Source organism: Pteronotus mesoamericanus, unplaced genomic scaffold (assembly GCF_021234165.1).
Source record: "Pteronotus mesoamericanus isolate MK-2021 breed Mesoamerican mustached bat unplaced genomic scaffold, CSHL_Meso_final contig_20, whole genome shotgun sequence".
Classification (NCBI taxonomy): Eukaryota; Metazoa; Chordata; class Mammalia; order Chiroptera; family Mormoopidae; genus Pteronotus; species Pteronotus mesoamericanus.
In genome coordinates this window covers 2,377,878-2,396,598 of record NW_026555085.1, presented here as the reverse complement: position 1 = coordinate 2,396,598, position 18,721 = coordinate 2,377,878, and the positions used below count along the sequence as shown (strand labels likewise).

The 18,721-nt window shown below is 54.9% G+C and overlaps 1 protein-coding gene across 1 annotated transcript in view; it reads left to right on the top strand.

The window, feature by feature from the left end:
* Positions 1 to 18,721, top strand: part of TNXB (tenascin XB) — a 57,519-nt gene that overhangs the window by 28,081 nt on the left and 10,717 nt on the right. Inside the window, 13 exon segments of the mRNA XM_054569144.1 lie at positions 938 to 1,270; positions 1,663 to 1,739; positions 1,741 to 1,990; positions 5,043 to 5,348; positions 7,835 to 8,122; positions 8,409 to 8,717; positions 9,265 to 9,579; positions 9,700 to 10,023; positions 10,415 to 10,741; positions 12,743 to 13,105; positions 15,108 to 15,470; positions 16,996 to 17,319; positions 17,711 to 18,037. Of these exon segments, the coding sequence (XP_054425119.1) occupies positions 938 to 1,270; positions 1,663 to 1,739; positions 1,741 to 1,990; positions 5,043 to 5,348; positions 7,835 to 8,122; positions 8,409 to 8,717; positions 9,265 to 9,579; positions 9,700 to 10,023; positions 10,415 to 10,741; positions 12,743 to 13,105; positions 15,108 to 15,470; positions 16,996 to 17,319; positions 17,711 to 18,037 (3,906 nt within the window).

Sequence of the window (18,721 nt, the reverse complement as noted above, 5' to 3'; positions counted from 1 at the left end):
GTTGGGAGCATGGCTCTGGAGCCAGCAGTCTCGATTGTAATCCCAGCTCTCCCACGTATGACCGTGTGTGTCTCAGCTTTCTCATTGGTCAAATGGGGATAATCACGGTAACTGCTTCACACAGTTGTTAGAGTACACACAGCACTCAGGACAGTGCCTGGCACACCGACACTGCTGTCTGAGAATGAGCTGCTGTTTCTCTCTGACTCTCCTGCTTCTCAGTATCCTTGTTTCCTTTTCCCATCCCCCTACCTTCCCCATCCTCAACTGGGTTATCATTCGTGCCTCCTCTCTCCTCAGTCTCCTTCCTCTTAAGTAGTTTCCCATGGACCGGGAAGTGGATCACAGAAGGGCTGGCTGCCCTTGTCCAGTCTCTCCAGTCCATGGAGACTCAGCAAAGATCTAACTGCAGATGACGTGGGTAGGGGAAGTTCAGGGTCTTCCCCAGTTCTACTCCCACCCCCAAATCAAAGCAGGGCCCACCCCACTCCACTTTTGCCTGAAGCCCTGACTTAGAGACTCATTCTTGAGGGTTATGATGAGGTGTACCTGTGAGGCCCTGGAAGTGGGCAGAAGCTGAAAGACAGAGGTGCACATGGGAAGAGGCCGCACTGCCCTTCACTACCTGAGGTGCGCAGTGAACATGGTAGACAGCACCTGAGAGGTCCAATCTTCCCATCTCAGCTCCATGTTCAGACATAAGGGGAGACTCCAGCCCACAGAGCCCACCAGTGCAGCTGTCTAGCACTGCTTGATGGAAACCAGGGGCCTTCTCAGCCCTGTCTTCCTCCTCATCCACCGAATGGTTAACACAAAGGTCGCACAAACCACTAGCCCTACAGCTTAAGTATATTTGCTGAATTTACCTGATTACCATATTTAATGTAACCCGCAAGGCAAGTCATCCTTTAAGCCTGTATCCCAATCCATTTCACAGCCCCTCAGGAGGCTGTGGAAGAGATACGAAGCCCCACAGATCCTGGTACACAGACGCTGAAGCCCAACGAGGAGCCCCTCCTTGGGGAGCTGACGGTGACAGGGTCCTCCCCGGACTCGCTGAGCCTCTCCTGGACCGTGCCCGAGGGACAGTTTGACCACTTCCTGGTCCAGTACAAGAACGGGGACGGGCAGCCCAAGGCGCTGCGGGTGCCGGGACACGAGGACGGGGTCACCGTCTCGGGCCTGGAGCCAGACCACAAGTACAAGATGAACCTGTATGGCTTCCACGACGGCCAGCGCCAGGGCCCCGTCTCCGCCGTCGGGGTGACGGGTGAGTGGACGGTGGGCGCCGCAGGGCGGGCGCCGGCAGGGCGATGGCACTCCGCGATGGGTGAGTGGGGTGCAGGGGGCGCCTGTGCTCGAGGTGCTGCAGGCTGCGCCGCGGTGCCCTTGGCGCCTCCCCCGTGGGCTCCCCGAGGACCAGGGCGGGGCCCCCGGGGCAGAGAAAGGCCTCTGTGAGCTGCGCTGGTGGCTGCCCGGCTCCCCACAGCCGACCCCGAGGCCCTGGGCACGTTTGTGAGGCTGGACGGAGCAGGACCTCCCAGCCCCCAGGAGGGGCTTCTCCGCGGGGACCTCGGGGTCCAGGCACGACCGCGGCCTGGGAGAAGACCGAGGACATCTCCACGGACCCTGCCCCACCCTCCCTGTGTCTGTCCTTCTCAGCTGCAGAGGAAGAGACGCCCAGCCCCACGGAACCCAGCACGGAGGCCGCCCCAGAGCCCCCCGAGGAGCCCCTCCTGGGGGGAGCTGACAGTGACAGGATCCTCCCCGGACTCGCTGAGCCTCTCCTGGTCCGTCCCCCAGGGCCACTTCGACTCCTTCACCGTCCAGTACAAGGACAGGGACGGGCGGCCCCAGGCGGTGCGTGCCGGGGGTGAGGAGAGAGAGGTCACCGTGCGGGGCCTGGAGCCGGGGCGCAAGTACAAGATGCACCTGTACGGCCTGCACGGGGGCCGGCGCGCGGGCCCCGTGTCCACTGTGGGCCTGACTGGTGAGTGGGGCGGGGCCTGGCTCATTTCCCTCCCACTGGTGCCCCTAGCCTCCCTATAGTGATAGCTGTCCTTGCTGCTGAGGACCACATGGCCTCACTTGCTTGGGGAAGACCTAGGTAGAGCAGTTCGAGGGTGGTCTACAGCCAGCTGTACAACCTTGAACACATCTTAAACCTTCTGTGCCTCTGTTTCCTCATTTGTAAAATGGGGATCATAATGCCTACCTCACAGAACTGGTGTGAGGACCCTGTGAGTTAGCAACTTGAAGCACTAAGAAAGGCTTAGCATAGACAGAGCTTGCTGTCAGTGTCTGCCACTATGATTATTATAATTATCCTTACTCGGGCTGGCTGCTCCAGCTTCTCAGTTGGTCAGAGTGAGCATGAGATATTGGCTCCTTCATCAGCACACTATAAGCTTTCTTCACCACTCACCCAGTGAACACCTTTACAGCAAGGAAGAACATCCCTCCACCCCTCTCTCGGGCCCAGGCGCAGGCCATCTTGGCCACCATGAATGATGCAGCCGGGGCACCTCCTCTCTGGAGCCTCAGCACAAGGGCCCAAATAGTAGGTGGCCTCTGGGAGCCTCCTGCTGACCTGCCCAGTTTGGTCACAGCAAGGAGGAATCTCTTTCCCCCTTAGTCCACTGAAAGAAAGACACATTTTTGAAAAACAACTTTTACCATAAGGGAAAAGGGCACAAACTTGAAAGCAGAAGAACAGAGAGGTTTCCAGAGCTAGGTTTCTGTATTTCCCCAAAGCCCAGCCTCGCTCTGACTTGGTTGGCTTAGTTTCCAGAACTTTCCACTCCCCACTCCCGATTTCTTTTCTTTAGTCAGCACTGAGAGTAGAAAGAGGGGGAAGCTACCCTGAGGCCTGCCTGTTGCAGGGTGGAGGCTTGTGCCAGGCCCAGAACATGAGGCCGAGGTTTCTCCATGGGTGACCCTCAGTCCACCCGTCTGTCCTGGGCAGCCACACTGAGCTCTGCAAGGCCATCTCTGGTCCCTGGGTAAGGATGGGCTGTGTTGGGCACAGACTTTGCAGTGAGGAAAATTGAGTTCTGGAATCTGACAGGCTGGGTTCCATTCCAGGCTCCCAACTGTGAGGTCGAGCAGGCTGGTCATTATCACGGGAGGTCACCGGGCTGACTGAGGCCCATGCCTGGCAGGAGAAGAAATGCGTGCAGCTAGTGAGAAACATTGCTAAGCTGGAAAAAGGTTATACCAAAGGCAGCCTTGGGACTTCCATACCCATGGGTAGCTCTAATCCCATCTTCCGAGTTAAGCCAAACCACCAACAATAAGATTTGATGGTGAGGGACAATTTCTCTTTCTCATGGAAAGAAGTGCAGAGAGGGCAGAAATGAGCAGGGAGTGGATGCTGCAGGAACTAGCAGAGACAGAAGGCAAATGAAATGAAGTCCAGTGCCCGGCCTGGCACCTGGGCCTCTTTGCTGCTCAGCAGTGACCCCTCCTACCCCTTTAGGTGCCTTTGTCCCTGTCCTCCCCACTTAAGACTCATCTCTGTCTTCCTAAGACCTCATTAGCAGCTCATTTTTAAAGCAGGTTTTATGGGTCTGGAACCTAGTCTTCTCTACAGGAGCCAGAGAAATAAGCTACTGGAAACCCTATCCCCCAACCCCCAACCCTGCCAATTGCCTCTTGGGACCACCTTCCAGGTTCAGTCACTGGTGCAGTGCCTCCCAGGCTCAACTCATTCTGGGCAGTGGGAACAAAGGGGTCCTGAGTTTGGCTTTCCCTAGCTCGGCCATGCAGAGTACTCAATAGCAAAGATTGGGGAGCACCTGCTGGGTTCTGGGGGCTAGGTGCTGGGGACACCACAGTGAACAGCCAGAGCTCCTGCATGTGGAGGGAGACAGGCACCCAATTTCAGATATTTCAGTGGTACCATAGTAACAGTGACAAGCTGGGGAGAAAAGCCAAGGCCAGTAGGTCAGTGGGTGGGAAGGTGGAGGAAAAGGGCCAGGCTGAGGAAAGGCTGAAGGAGGGAGAGGACAAGCCACGGAGATCCTTGGGGATAAGCACTCAGGGTAGAGGGAAGGTGCTCAAATGTCCATGGACCAGCAAGGAATGTTCTGGAATTTGGGGGGGGGGGGTGGTGAGAGATGAATGTGTTGGACCTCAAGGCCATCATAAGGACTTGGCTTTTTTTTTTTTTAAGATTTTATTTATTTATTTTTAGAGAGGGGGAGAGAAGGAGAAAGGGAGGGAGGGAAACATCAATGTGTGGTTGCCTCTCATGCGCCCCCTGCTGGGGACCTGGCCTGCAACCCAGGCATGTGCCTTGACCGGGAATCAAACTGGTGACCCTTTGGTTCTCAGGCCAGCACTCAATCGACTGAGCCACACAAGCCAGGGAAGGACTTGGCCTTTGCTCTGAGTGATATGGACGCCATGGCAGGAATGTCTCTGACTAACGTGTTAGCGCGGAACAGAGAGGAAGGGGTAAGGGTGCAAGAGGGAGGTGATTTAGGGGACTGTCTATAACCCCACAGGAGCTGGTGGTACCTGGAGATGGTAGCACGGGAGTTCGTGAGGAGGGTCAGCTTCTGCAGGTCGCTTCCACAGGACTTGCTCCTGGGATGGGCTGGGGGTCGGAGAGGACTGAGAATGGCCCTGGGAAGGCAGCAGTGGCTGTAAGGTGGGGAGGCCAGGAGATGGCAGGTGTGAGAGGAGCCTCTGTGCTTGTGTTTGGACTGTTGAATTTGAGACCTTGATGAGGCACCCAAGGAAGATGCTGAATAGTCTGGAGGTCATCATGAAGGTGTAGACAGTGGGGAAGCCATTGAGGGACGGATAGGAAGCTCAGCCACTTTCCTAGGTCTCAGTGACAGCTGATACCACTCCCCTGAAGCACAGCCCCAGAGCCTGGCAAGGACTTAGTGAAGGGCTGTTGGCCAGACAGATGTTGCCAATCAGTTTAGTTTTACATCAGACCCACCTCATAGGCACCACAGAAACAACAGACATAATTACCACCAAGGGAAAGGAGAGCTTTTCCTAACAGCCTCCCACAATCTCTGTTGCAGCGCCACAACTAGAAGAGACTCCTGCAGCCACCAACCCTCCCCTGGAGCCACACCTGGGGGTCCTGACAGTGACAGATGTGACCCCCACCTCCATGGGCCTCGTGTGGACAGTCCCTGAGGGCCAGTTTGACTCCTTCATGGTCCAGTACAAGAACAGGGATGGGGAGCTCCAGGTCATTCCTGTGGCCGCAGACCAGCATGAGGCCACTATCACTGGCCTGGAACCTGCACACAAATACAGGATGCACATCTATGGGCTCCATGGTGGGCAGCGCATAGGCCCTCTCTCTGTGGTAGCTGCGACGGGTGAGTGCGGGGCCAGGCAGGCCCCAACACTGGTTATCCAGAGTCCCCTGCCCACAAACTCTCTTTTGGGTCCTGCCTTGGTGGCCTCTGCAGGTTTTCCTGGGGTCACAGGCGTCTTAGTCTCTTCCCTTGGCCCCTCCCCCAGGCTGGAACCTTCCCTGCCCTCCCTCCTCATCTCCACCGAGCCCCTCCCTCAGGCCCAAATCCAGTACAGGTGGTCTCCCTCTCTGACTGTCCACAGTTGTTTCTTTCCTTCTCTTTATAAGCCCCTGTGACTTGGACATGGTTGCCACCTCCCCCGCTGCCCTATTTTGTTGGGGTTAAATGGCACTCATCCCTTGAGTCCCTTGTCAGCAGCCCCTCTAGAAGTGGCCCTTGCTCTCAGCCTCCAGGGCCTCCCCCGCCCCCCCACAGCTTCCTGAACACGGTCTTCCACCATCGTTGTGCCACGGTGTCTGGTGAAAAGCTTGGATCCCCTTCAGAACAATGGGGTTTGTTTTTTTTCAGAGCAATTTTTTAAAACTAGAAAATAAAATGCATAGCATTAGAAGGGAAATCAATTATATTGATATACAGTTAATAAAAAGTTTTAAATTTAAGAAAAACAGTTTTAAATTTAAGTTTAAGATTTAGTAACGCAGAAACATTTTTATTCATTCATTAAATAGCAAGACTTAGTGTCACATTCGGAAGTAGTGACGACTATAACCCATATTGTGAAGTCTCTGCAGTAATTCTAGGTTGACGTGGAAACAGCCGTGTTGATATGGGTGACGGAGTCACAGGTACTTCTAGTACACACCATGGTTGGTTTCCTATGTTCGTCATTGAAGGAAATGCTAATTTCAGTTAGAGGTCAGTGAAAATAAAGATATAACTGTCTCCCTTCTCAGTTCGAGGCTTCTGAGGTCCTGGGAGCCCAAAGCCCTATAGGGAGAGTTGTCCCTCCAGAAATCTCAGCCCTGTTCTTCGTCTTCCCCATCCCAGTGCCCCTCCCGCCAGCCCAGGCACAGAGTCCCCCCAGGAGCCACACCTGGGGGTGCTGACAGTGACGGACTGACCCCTGCCACTCTTCTCATGGGTGGTTCCTGAGGGCGAATTGGACTCCTTTGTGGTCCAGTACAATGACAGGGATGGGCAGCCCCACGTGGTGCCTGTGGCCACAGACCAGCTAGAGGTCACTGTCAGAAGCCTAGAGCCCAACAGGAAATACAAGTTCCTGCTCTTTGGGATCCAGAAAGGGAAACCACTCTGCCCTGTCTCTGTGGAGGCAAAGACAGGTGAGAGGGACCCCCTGAGGCTGAGCCTGGGGCCCCTCTTCATACTGCCTGGTCTCCTGTCCCACCTGCCAGGCCTCCCCCTGTCCTCCTGTTTCATTGGCAAAGCTGCCTGGTCCAAGGCACGTGAGAGCCAGGACAGTGGGCCAGTCCTGGATCCGGCCCCTTGATGGCTCTCGCAGTCTTCTCATAATCCCTACTCCTATGGAATGGGGGAAGACCCTTCGGGTCCCATCCTGGGTGGAAGGGCATGGGGAGCAGGTCCTGGGAAGGCAGTGAAGGGAACGGAGCCTCCCTGCCTCCCGGGGCCCTGCAGGTCCTCAGCCCTGTGGCACCATCACTCCCTGAGAGTTTTGCTCTCTGCCCTCTGACTCTCACCCAATTTCTTACCCTATTGGCTCAGGTCCATCAGGTCCCATATCTTTCCTCCCCTGTCCTCTTATTGGAGTCTCAGAAATTGGGGACCCTAGGAGGCCAGGGCTGGCTGCCCAGCTCTGCCCCTTTCCTGGTTTTTGGTCCAGGCCCTCTCCTGCCTCAGGGGGCTCCCTGTTGTCAAAAACTCTTGCAATAACAATGCCATCAGCGTCCTTGCTGTCTAGGAAGGCAGCAGGCCAGCTCCTTCTCTGGCTTCAGGATGGCTTTTGGGCTGACACCAGATTCCTTTCCTGTCTGAGCTCCCCACTTTCTCCCTGACTCCCCTCAGGCATAGGCAGCCCCCTTCCACCAAGGCCAATGAGGATCGTCTCCCTCACAACATCATGCCTCCCTACCTGCTGTGTGCCTCCACCAGGGATCTTGTGGCCCCACCTGACTGATGTCCCCAGGACCCTCAGATTTCCCCATAGGCAGTCAAATCACAAAGAATGGGCTCCTTGGTAAAAGGACACAAACACACCAAGCCTGTGACATGCTGCATCCTGCTAGGAACTAGTCTCTAATTGGTAGGAAGAATCTGGATAGCAAGAGGAATAAGTTGCAAGCTAGGGGATCTCTTTTCCCAGAGGTGTCTCAGGACAGAGGACCCCTCCTGATTGCTTAAGTGGACAGAGGCACAGGCCAGCTGGGGATGGTGGTGGCCCTGGGCGGATGACAGAAAGATGTGGGGGAAGCAGTGATCATTTGGGAAGTTTTGGGTTTTTCCAACTCCAGTGAGAGGCAGTCAAGGAGTGACTTTGGACGATAAACACAAGAATTGTTCCTTTCTGTCAGCTGCCCAAGGCGATGCCAGCCCAGGGGCCACGCCCTCCCTCGGGGAGCTGTGGGTGACAGACCCTACCACGGACTCACTGCACCTCTCCTGGACAGTCCCTGAGGGCCACTTCGACTCCTTTGTAGTCCAGTTCAAGGACAGGGATGGGCCCCGGATAGTGCCCGTGGCAGGTCATGAACGCTCCGTCACCATCACCCCCCTGGACAGCGGCCGCAAGTACAGATTCCTCCTCTATGGCCTCCTGGGCAAGAAACGCCACGGCCCCCTCACCGCTGATGGTACCACAGGTGAGGGCATCCCCTGCAGGGTCTGCTTCCATTCCTGGAGGCCCTGGGGAGCGGCTGGCACTCTGCCAGGCCAGGGCTACAGGCGGTCACTTGTGCTGGCTGCCATCACAGTTGTTATCTGGTTCCAGCCGCTTGGGCTTCCCCTGTCTCCTTGCATAAGCCCATAGCACCAGCCCTTTGGGATTCATGCATCAAAGCCCAGGCCCCAGACCTCTCACTCCTGCCCTTCAAGGTCACCCAGACTTCCAGGAACATCTCAGCCATTTCCTCTGTGTCTGCATTTCAGAGACCCAGGGTGCTGTGGATGATGCTAGAACAAAGCGTCCCCCAAAACCCCATCTGGGAGAGGAGCTACAGGTGACCAGCGTGACACCGGACTCCGTGGGCCTTGCGTGGACGGTCCCTGAGGGCCAGTTTGACTCCTTCGTGGTCCACTACAAGGACAGAGACGGGCAGCCCCAGGTGGTGCCCGTGGAGGGCAGCCTCAGGGAGGTCAGGGTCTCGGGCCTGGACTCCTCCCGCAGGTACAAGCTGCTTCTCTATGGGCTGCATGATGGCCGGCGTGTGGGGCCCATCGCTGCGGTCGCTGTGACTGGTGAGTGTGGCTGTGGCCAGAAAGATTGCTCCTCCTCCCTGCCAGGCTTTCCTGGCCTCACCCAGCCACACCATTTCTGGGCTTCCTACATCCCTTTGTTTAGGGAAAGGGATCAGGTATATGGAGGCATAATTTATGTACAATAAAATTCACCCATTTGAAGGGAATATTTCAATGAGTTTGAGCAAAAGCATGTCATGAAATCATTATCTCAACTGAACTGTAGAACATTTCTCTGGACCCCAAAGTTTGCTGTGTCCCTAGCAGCCAGTTCCACTCCTGCCAGCCTCTGGCACTGCGGATTGCTTTCTCTCATGATTGTTTTGACTTTTGAAGCATTTCATTTGCAGAATCACACAGTACATAGTCATTTGTGTTTGGCTTCTTGCACTTAACATCATGCTTTTGAAATTCCTCCCTGTGTATCAATAGTTGGCCCCCTTTATCACTGATCACTTGCCTTTACTTCCTGCCCTCCTGCCCTCCCCTTGGAGACCTAGTACAGCAACAGACCCATCACCCAGCTCTACCTATCTCTCTGAACCAGCCCCTAGGGAAGAAATCGGAGCTGAAGCCACGGCCCCAAACCCTCCACAGTCTGAGCCACATCTTGGGGAGCTGACCGTGAATGAGGCCACCCCACACACGTTAAACCTCTCCTGGACGGTCACTAAGGGAGAATTTGACTCCTTCGAGGTCCAGTACATAGACAAGGATGGGCAACTCCAAGTTGTCAGGGTAGGGGGCAACCGGAATGACATCACCCTCTCTGGACTGGAATCCAACCGCAGATACCTGGTGAATGTGTACGGTCTCCATGGCCAGCAGCGTCTCGGTCCTATCCAGGTGGAATCCCTGACAGGTGAGCAAGAGGAACTCTGCCCACCCTGCTTCCTTCCAAATAGCATGTCAGCTGAGAGGAGAGCAGAGGCCTCGTGGACACCTGCCCCTCATCAAGGTCCTCTCTCTCGTCTCTGTTTAGTCCCAAGGAAAGAAGAGGGTAAACCTTCAGAACCTTCCACCGTGACCCCCGAGCCACCCATCAAGCCGCGCCTGGGGGAGCTGACGGTGACAGGGTCCTCCCCGGACTCGCTGAGCCTCTCCTGGACCGTGCCCGAGGGACAGTTTGACCACTTCCTGGTCCAGTACAAGAACGGGGACGGGCAGCCCAAGGCGCTGCGGGTGCCGGGACACGAGGACGGGGTCACCGTCTCGGGCCTGGAGCCAGACCACAAGTACAAGATGAACCTGTATGGCTTCCACGACGGCCAGCGCCAGGGCCCCGTCTCCGCCGTCGGGGTGACGGGTGAGTGGACGGTGGGCGCCGCAGGGCGGGCGCCGGCAGGGCGATGGCACTCCGCGATGGGTGAGTGGGGTGCAGGGGGCGCCTGTGCTCGAGGTGCTGCAGGCTGCGCCGCGGTGCCCTTGGCGCCTCCCCGTGGGCTCCCCGAGGACCAGGGCGGGGCCCCCGGGGCAGAGAAAGGCCTCTGTGAGCTGCGCTGGTGGCTGCCCGGCTCCCCACAGCCGACCCCGAGGCCCTGGGCACGTTTGTGAGGCTGGACGGAGCAGGACCTCCCAGCCCCCAGGAGGGGCTTCTCCGCGGGGACCTCGGGGTCCAGGCACGACCGCGGCCTGGGAGAAGACCGAGGACATCTCCACGGACCCTGCCCCACCCTCCCTGTGTCTGTCCTTCTCAGCTGCAGAGGAAGAGACGCCCAGCCCCACGGAACCCAGCACGGAGGCCGCCCCAGAGCCCCCCGAGGAGCCCCTCCTGGGGGAGCTGACAGTGACAGGATCCTCCCCGGACTCGCTGAGCCTCTCCTGGTCCGTCCCCCAGGGCCACTTCGACTCCTTCACCGTCCAGTACAAGGACAGGGACGGGCGGCCCCAGGCGGTGCGTGCCGGGGGTGAGGAGAGAGAGGTCACCGTGCGGGGCCTGGAGCCGGGGCGCAAGTACAAGATGCACCTGTACGGCCTGCACGGGGGCCGGCGCGCGGGCCCGGTGTCCACTCTGGGCCTGACTGGTGAGTGAGGGGGTACTTGGGGGCTCTCAGTAGATAACTACTTTTTTCTCATGAGTAGTAACCTCGTTGACTGTTCTGCTATTTCCCCAGCCCCTAAGAGTCCTGGCCCAGCTCCCCTTTCACACCCACCCTCTGTGACCCTGGGCCCAGGGCCATGCCTAGCGGTTTAGCCTTTGCCACCCTACAGTGTCATCATCCATTCTTGTGTGGAGTCCTCCTGTTAGTCAGCCATGGGCCTCCTTTGCAAGCTAAATATGTCAGGAACAGGCCATGACAGACTTACCAGAGTTTTTTTTCCTACTTAGTTATAACATCCTTTGTTGTAACGAAAAATAAAAAAATGTTTTTTAAATAAAGGAAAGGAAGAAAGAACCCAACATCCAGCTATAATGGGATGGTTAAATAGTTTGACAACACCTATAAGAAGAGCTATTAGGCCATCATTGAAATGTTTTAATGTAAGACAATGACTTTAAAATATTACATTGAAAAAAAGAGCCCACAATTTTTGTAAAAGTGCTGACCAAAACTGCTTGAAAATAACAGGCGTGGGAAGAACACTGGAAGGAAATACATCCCACAGGATGCATGTTTGCGGGACAGAATAGAATGTTCCAGAACTTTTTTAAAAAATGTCTTATCCTATTCTGTGTTATCCAAATTTTCTTAAATGACATGCATTTCCTTTACAATCAGGGAAAATGTTTTAAAGATAATGTCTTCTCTCTTGTACTGCTTGTCTTTTACCCCAATCACTCTTGCAACGTATTTCATTTCTAATTATGAGAAAGACAATTTCTAGTCCCTAAGTAATAAGGGGGAAAAAAATTACAAGGTGAAATCATTCCAACCGTGCAATCAGGTCGGCTTTTCTAAGTCATCGTCAGCTAGATTCTCATGCCTGGTGAGAGGATTTCGCGCAAGTTCCTCTGCGTGTGGAAGAACCGACCCCTGCGAGATGGAGCCTTGGGACGGCAGGCTGCTGCCTCTGCAACACCAATCGAGCAGCTCCATGGCGTTCCCACGCCTCTCCTGAAGATACTGCGCACAGAGGACTCATTTCATTCAGCCTTCCTGACTCCCGAGCGATGGGCCTCATCTATGCCTGTGTTCCCAGGAGTGTTGGGGGAGGGGAGAATAGGGACTTCATTAGAAAATGTACATTAGAGCAATTCATACCCTGAAGGTAAGCTGTTAATTCTCATTCACTGCTCAGGTCTTTTACCTTTTAATAAGGTGAATCCCAAACATACAAAATAGAGCAGACCCATGTCACCCCTCCACACCTTCTACCAGATTATTTATTTTGATAATCCAGGATTTCTCTTTAAATCTGTATTTTTCTAGTGAAAAGAATATAGCAACATGATGGAAAGTTTGAAAACAAGGAAAATAACTCTCATCAGATCACCTTTTGACCCAATAATCACCATACGCAACAATGTACATAACATCCTCTCTGCATTTTTGAGAGTTGCAGAGAAATCTAATTCTTGGCTATGACTTTCTTTTGTACCAAGGTGACACTGTGAGCATTTATCCTGTGGCTACACAACCAGCATCAGTCATCACTTTGATGGTCATTTGATGCTTCATGGTGAAAGCGCCACAACAAAATTAATCACCTCCTGGGGGTCTCTTGATCCCTTGACACATTTTGCTGTCATGAATGATCCCGTAATGAATTCTTGTGATACAACTATTTCCTGCTTTTTAATAATTTTCTTAGGCTAGCTTCCCAGAAATAAGATTATTGGGTCAAAGCAAATGAGGATTATTTTGGCTCCTGGCATGTCTCCAAACTACTTTCTGGAGGTTTATGCCAATGGGCATGTGATGGGGGGTTTGGGAGCCTGTCAGCTCTCTCCACCAAGGAGGATATGCCAGCAGTAAATTCTGGAGCTTGAACAGTATTTCAGCAGGATGGTCTTTGCTGTCCCTACAGACATCACCAGAAATGCAAGTCGCCACCTAAGCCTCTACCCCAATCTCTTTACTTAGCTCCCCAGGTGGATGAGGATGAGACTCCCTTCCCCACTGAAGTGGATGAGACCTCCAGCCCCACGGAACCCAGCACGGAGGCCGCCCCAGAGCCCCCCGAGGAGCCCCTCCTGGGGGAGCTGACAGTGACAGGATCCTCCCCGGACTCGCTGAGCCTCTCCTGGTCCGTCCCCCAGGGCCACTTCGACTCCTTCACCGTCCAGTACAAGGACAGGGACGGGCGGCCCCAGGTGGTGCGTGCCGGGGGTGAGGAGAGAGAGGTCACCGTGCGGGGCCTGGAGCCGGGGCGCAAGTACAAGATGCACCTGTACGGCCTGCACGGGGGCCGGCGCGCGGGCCCGGTGTCCACTCTGGGCCTGACTGGTGAGTGAGGGGGTACTTGGGGGCTCTCAGTAGATAACTACTTTTTTCTCATGAGTAGTAACCTCGTTGACTGTTCTGCTATTTCCCCAGCCCCTAAGAGTCCTGGCCCAGCTCCCCTTTCACACCCACCCTCTGTGACCCTGGGCCCAGGGCCATGCCTAGCGGTTTAGCCTTTGCCACCCTACAGTGTCATCATCCATTCTTGCGTGGAGTCCTCCTGTTAGTCAGCCATGGGCCTCCTTTGCAAGCTAAATATGTCAGGAACAGGCCATGACAGACTTACCAGAGTTTTTTTTCCTACTTAGTTATAACATTCTTTGTTGTAACGAAAAATAAAAAAATGTTTTTTAAATAAAGGAAAGGAAGAAAGAACCCAACATCCAGCTATAATGGGATGGTTAAATAGTTTGACAACACCTATAAGAAGAGCTATTAGGCCATCATTGAAATGTTTTAATGTAAGACAATGACTTTAAAATATTACATTGAAACAAAGAGCCCACAATTTTTGTAAAAGTGCTGACCAAAACTGCTTGAAAATAACATGCATGGGAAGAACACTGGAAGGAAATACATCCCACAGGATGCATGTTTGCGGGACAGAATAGAATGTTCCAGAACTTTTTTAAAAAATGTCTTATCCTATTCTGTGTTATCCAAATTTTCTTAAATGACATGCATTTCCTTTACAATCAGGGAAAATGTTTTAAAGATAATGTCTTCTCTCTTGTACTGCTTGTCTTTTACCCCAATCACTCTTGCAACGTATTTCATTTCTAATTATGAGAAAGACAATTTCTAGTCCCTAAGTAATAAGGGGGAAAAAAATTACAAGGTGAAATCATTCCAACCGTGCAATCAGGTCGGCTTTTCTAAGTCACCGTCAGCTAGATTCTCATGCCTGGTGAGAGGATTTCGCTCAAGTTCCTCTGCGTGTGGAAGAACCGACCCCTGCGAGATGGAGCCTTGGGACGGCAGGCTGCTGCCTCTGCAACACCAATCGAGCAGCTCCATGGCGTTCCCACGCCTCTCCTGAAGATACTGCGCACAGAGGACTCATTTCATTCAGCCTTCCTGACTCCCCGAGCGATGGGCCTCATCTATGCCTGTGTTCCCAGGAGTGTTGGGGGAGGGGAGAATAGGGACTTCATTAGAAAATGTACATTAGAGCAATTCATACCCTGAAGGTAAGCTGTTAATTCTCATTCACTGCTCAGGTCTTTTACCTTTTAATAAGGTGAATCCCAAACATACAAAATAGAGCAGACCCATGTCACCCCTCCACACCTTCTACCAGATTATTTATTTTGATAATCCAGGATTTCTCTTTAAATCTGTATTTTTCTAGTGAAAAGAATATAGCAACATGATGGAAAGTTTGAAAACAAGGAAAATACCTCTCATCAGATCACCTTTTGACCCAATAATCACCATACGCAACAATGTACATAACATCCTCTCTGCATTTTTGAGAGTTGCAGAGAAATCTAATTCTTGGCTATGACTTTCTTTTGTACCAAGGTGACACTGTGAGCATTTATCCTGTGGCTACACAACCAGCATCAGTCATCACTTTGATGGTCATTTGATGCTTCATGGTGAAAGCGCCACAACAAAATTAATCACCTCCTGGGGGTCTCTTGATCCCTTGACACATTTTGCTGTCATGAATGATCCCGTAATGAATTCTTGTGATACAACTATTTCCTGCTTTTTAATAATTTTCTTAGGCTAGCTTCCCAGAAATAAGATTATTGGGTCAAAGCAAATGAGGATTATTTTGGCTCCTGGCATGTCTCCAAACTACTTTCTGGAGGTTTATGCCAATGGGCATGTGATGGGGGGTTTGGGAGCCTGTCAGCTCTCTCCACCAAGGAGGATATGCCAGCAGTAAATTCTGGAGCTTGAACAGTATTTCAGCAGGATGGTCTTTGCTGTCCCTACAGACATCACCAGAAATGCAAGTCGCCACCTAAGCCTCTACCCCAATCTCTTTACTTAGCTCCCCAGGTGGATGAGGATGAGACTCCCTTCCCCACTGAAGTGGATGAGACCTCCAGCCCCACGGAACCCAGCACGGAGGCCGCCCCAGAGCCCCCCGAGGAGCCCCTCCTGGGGGAGCTGACAGTGACAGGATCCTCCCCGGACTCGCTGAGCCTCTCCTGGTCCGTCCCCCAGGGCCACTTCGACTCCTTCACCGTCCAGTACAAGGACAGGGACGGGCGGCCCCAGGCGGTGCGTGCCGGGGGTGAGGAGAGAGAGGTCACCGTGCGGGGCCTGGAGCCGGGGCGCAAGTACAAGATGCACCTGTACGGCCTGCACGGGGGCCGGCGCGTGGGCCCCGTGTCCACTGTGGTCCTGACTGGTGAGTGGGGGCGAGGCAGGCAGGGCAGGGAGGACTGGCCCCGGAAGACTTTCCCTTTATTACCATCTTTGTGAAAACAACAATATGCCCACCTGCATGTCGCCTTTTGCACATCAGTGGCCTGGGGATCTTGGTAAAGGGCAGACTCTTTCAGCAGATTTGGGCTGGGACCAGAGATTCCGCCTCCCTAACGAGATCCTCCGGGATGCGGCTGCTGCTGCTCTGAAGGCCGCGCTTTGGTAGCATCTCCTCACAACCAAGGGATCGACACGTTCTTAGAATTTGTGGGAGGGAATCATACTGGCATCCCTGGTGTGTCCTAGAGACTCAGCCTCTGTGGCGTGACTAGAAGCCGTGGCGGAGGACAGGAGGTGCTCAGAAAGCAGCATCTTGTCTGCAGCGCCCCAGCCTCGTGGTCCAGACATTACCAGACTTATGATTATAATGGGCCAACTAAGGTGGGTGCGTCCTGAGCCAAGCGCTGTGGGACTTCACAGGGGTCAGCCTTGAACTTGGCAGAGAGACAAGGTCTCATACTAATGGGGCTCACAGTCATGGAGGACAGGCTGTGAACCAGCAAGTCAGGCGAAGGGGGACATGGATATGACAGGAAGTCCGGGGCACTGAGACCTACGCCAGCCTGTCCAGTCACCCAAGGGACCGCTGAGACCTGAGGTCAGGCAGGTGTCAGCATAGTGATATTGCGAAAGGATGACAAGTGTGTCAGATAAAGTGTTGCAGCTGGTGCAAAGGCCTGGGAACTAGGAACACTAGGGCACACGAGAGCGTTTTGGGTGAAATGCTCCGAGTAGGGCGTCAGTCTCGAGATGGGGGTGGAGAGCTAAGAGCAGCTCAGGAAGCAGGGACTCCTCTGGGGACTCAGAGGGTTGTGCACAGTTTTAAGTAAGACTGATTCCATCAGCCGTGCACCTGAAGTCCCATTCTGGTCCCCTGTGCAGAGGGGGCGGGAGGGAGGCAGAGACACCAGGTGAGAGGTGAGGGTGGCCCTAACCAGGACGGCTGGGCTGCAGGTGTGGGGAGTGAGGCGGCACGACAGAAACTTTGGGAAAAATGGAACACTCTGAGTCCAATGGCAGCTAAGGACAGGAACAGAACCAGGAAGACCGCGGGTGCCTTGTGCGGGAGCAGTTCTGAGCTGTGCGGGAGCAAAGTCGTGAGCCAAAGGGAGTGAGATGCCACTGAGACCCCAGTGGAGGGAGACCAGGGCATGGTGGCCGCGTGCACCTGTGTTCAGAGGAGAGGCAGGTGCTGGAGGAGAGGGAGAGGTCACAGGGACATTGGTCGGCGTAGGTGAGGCGAGGGAGGAGGGAGGCACCGTGAGGGAGGAGGGGGTGACAGTAAGACAGGACACACTAATGGGACCAGAAAGACTCAGAGTGAGAGCCACTGTGGACGGCAAGAGTCTGTTCCTTACTATCTTATTTTTGCAGTAGGCCCCTGATATGCTGAACTGAGGACTGAGGAGACCTCACCTGTCCCCCACGTCTCTGTCCTTCTCGTCCAGCTCCAGATTACGAAGCTGGGCCCACCCAAGTTCCGCCCACCCTGACCCCCGAGCCTCCCATCAAGCCGCGCCTGGGGGAGCTGACGGTGACAGGGTCCTCCCCGGACTCGCTGAGCCTCTCCTGGACCGTGCCCGAGGGACAGTTTGACCACTTCCTGGTCCAGTACAAGAACGGGGACGGGCAGCCCAAGGCGCTGCGGGTGCCAGGACACGAGGACGGGGTCACCGTCTCGGGCCTGGAGCCAGACCACAAGTACAAGATGAACCTGTATGGCTTCCACGACGGCCAGCGCCAGGGCCCCGTCTCCGCCGTCGGGGTGACGGGTGAGTGGACGGTGGGCGCCGCAGGGCGGGCGCCGGCAGGGCGATGGCACTCCGCGATGGGTGAGTGGGGTGCAGGGGGCGCCTGTGCTCGAGGTGCTGCAGGCTGCGCCGCGGTGCCCTTGGCGCCTCCCCGTGGGCTCCCCGAGGACCAGGGCGGGGCCCCCGGGGCAGAGAAAGGCCTCTGTGAGCTGCGCTGGTGGCTGCCCGGCTCCCCACAGCCGACCCCGAGGCCCTGGGCACGTTTGTGAGGCTGGACGGAGCAGGACCTCCCAGCCCCCAGGAGGGGCTTCTCCGCGGGGACCTCGGGGTCCAGGCACGACCGCGGCCTGGGAGAAGACCGAGGACATCTCCACGGACCCTGCCCCACCCTCCCTGTGTCTGTCCTTCTCAGCTGCAGAGGAAGAGACGCCCAGCCCCACGGAACCCAGCACGGAGGCCGCCCCAGAGCTCCCCGAGGAGCCCCTCCTGGGGGAGCTGACAGTGACAGGATCCTCCCCGGACTCGCTGAGCCTCTCCTGGTCCGTCCCCCAGGGCCACTTCGACTCCTTCACCGTCCAGTACAAGGACAGGGACGGGCGGCCCCAGGCGGTGCGTGCCGGGGGTGAGGAGAGAGAGGTCACCGTGCGGGGCCTGGAGCCGGGGCGCAAGTACAAGATGCACCTGTACGGCCTGCACGGGGGCCGGCGCGTGGGCCCCGTGTCCACTGTGGGCCTGACTGGTGAGTGGGGGCTGAAGGGCCTCCAGGGTTGGGCTCAGGACAGGTCTCAATAGTCGAGTCTCTAGAGTCTCCCCCAGAGCAGACCATAAAACCTCAGCCTCTGACCTGTGCATTGTCCATGGAACAGCCCAGGACAGGGATGGTCCGCACGCAGGAAACGCAAGTCTCAGGACAGTCCCTGTCCATCTAAGAGGCCCCTGGGTACAAAGCGTCCAAGGCAGTAACGCCCTGGCCCATTGTGGCTCTCTGCTTTGCCTGGGAACCCTTTTTCGCGTTTGGGACGTACATCACCTGCTTCCACCAGATATCAAGTCCTGCTCAGTCTGCTCGCTCTTTCCTCAGTCTCCGCCTGCCCTCTCCAGAGAATGCTTCTTTGTTAACGACTTTATCGACATAATTTACACACCAGAAAAGTCACCTGTTTCAATATACGACTCAGTTTATTTTTATTATATTTATAGAGTGTGCATGTTTCACCACTATCTTGTTCTTGAACTTTTCTACCACCCCAAGAAGAAACCTCATGTGTAGACCCTTCTGACGCCCAGCCCCAGGCCACCCCAAACTGTGTTCTGTGTCTAGATCTGCCATTTCTGAGCAAATCATACAAATGGAACCATGCAGTATGTGCTCTTTTGTGTCTGACTTCTTTACCGAGCGCATTTTGAGGTCCTCCCACGTTGT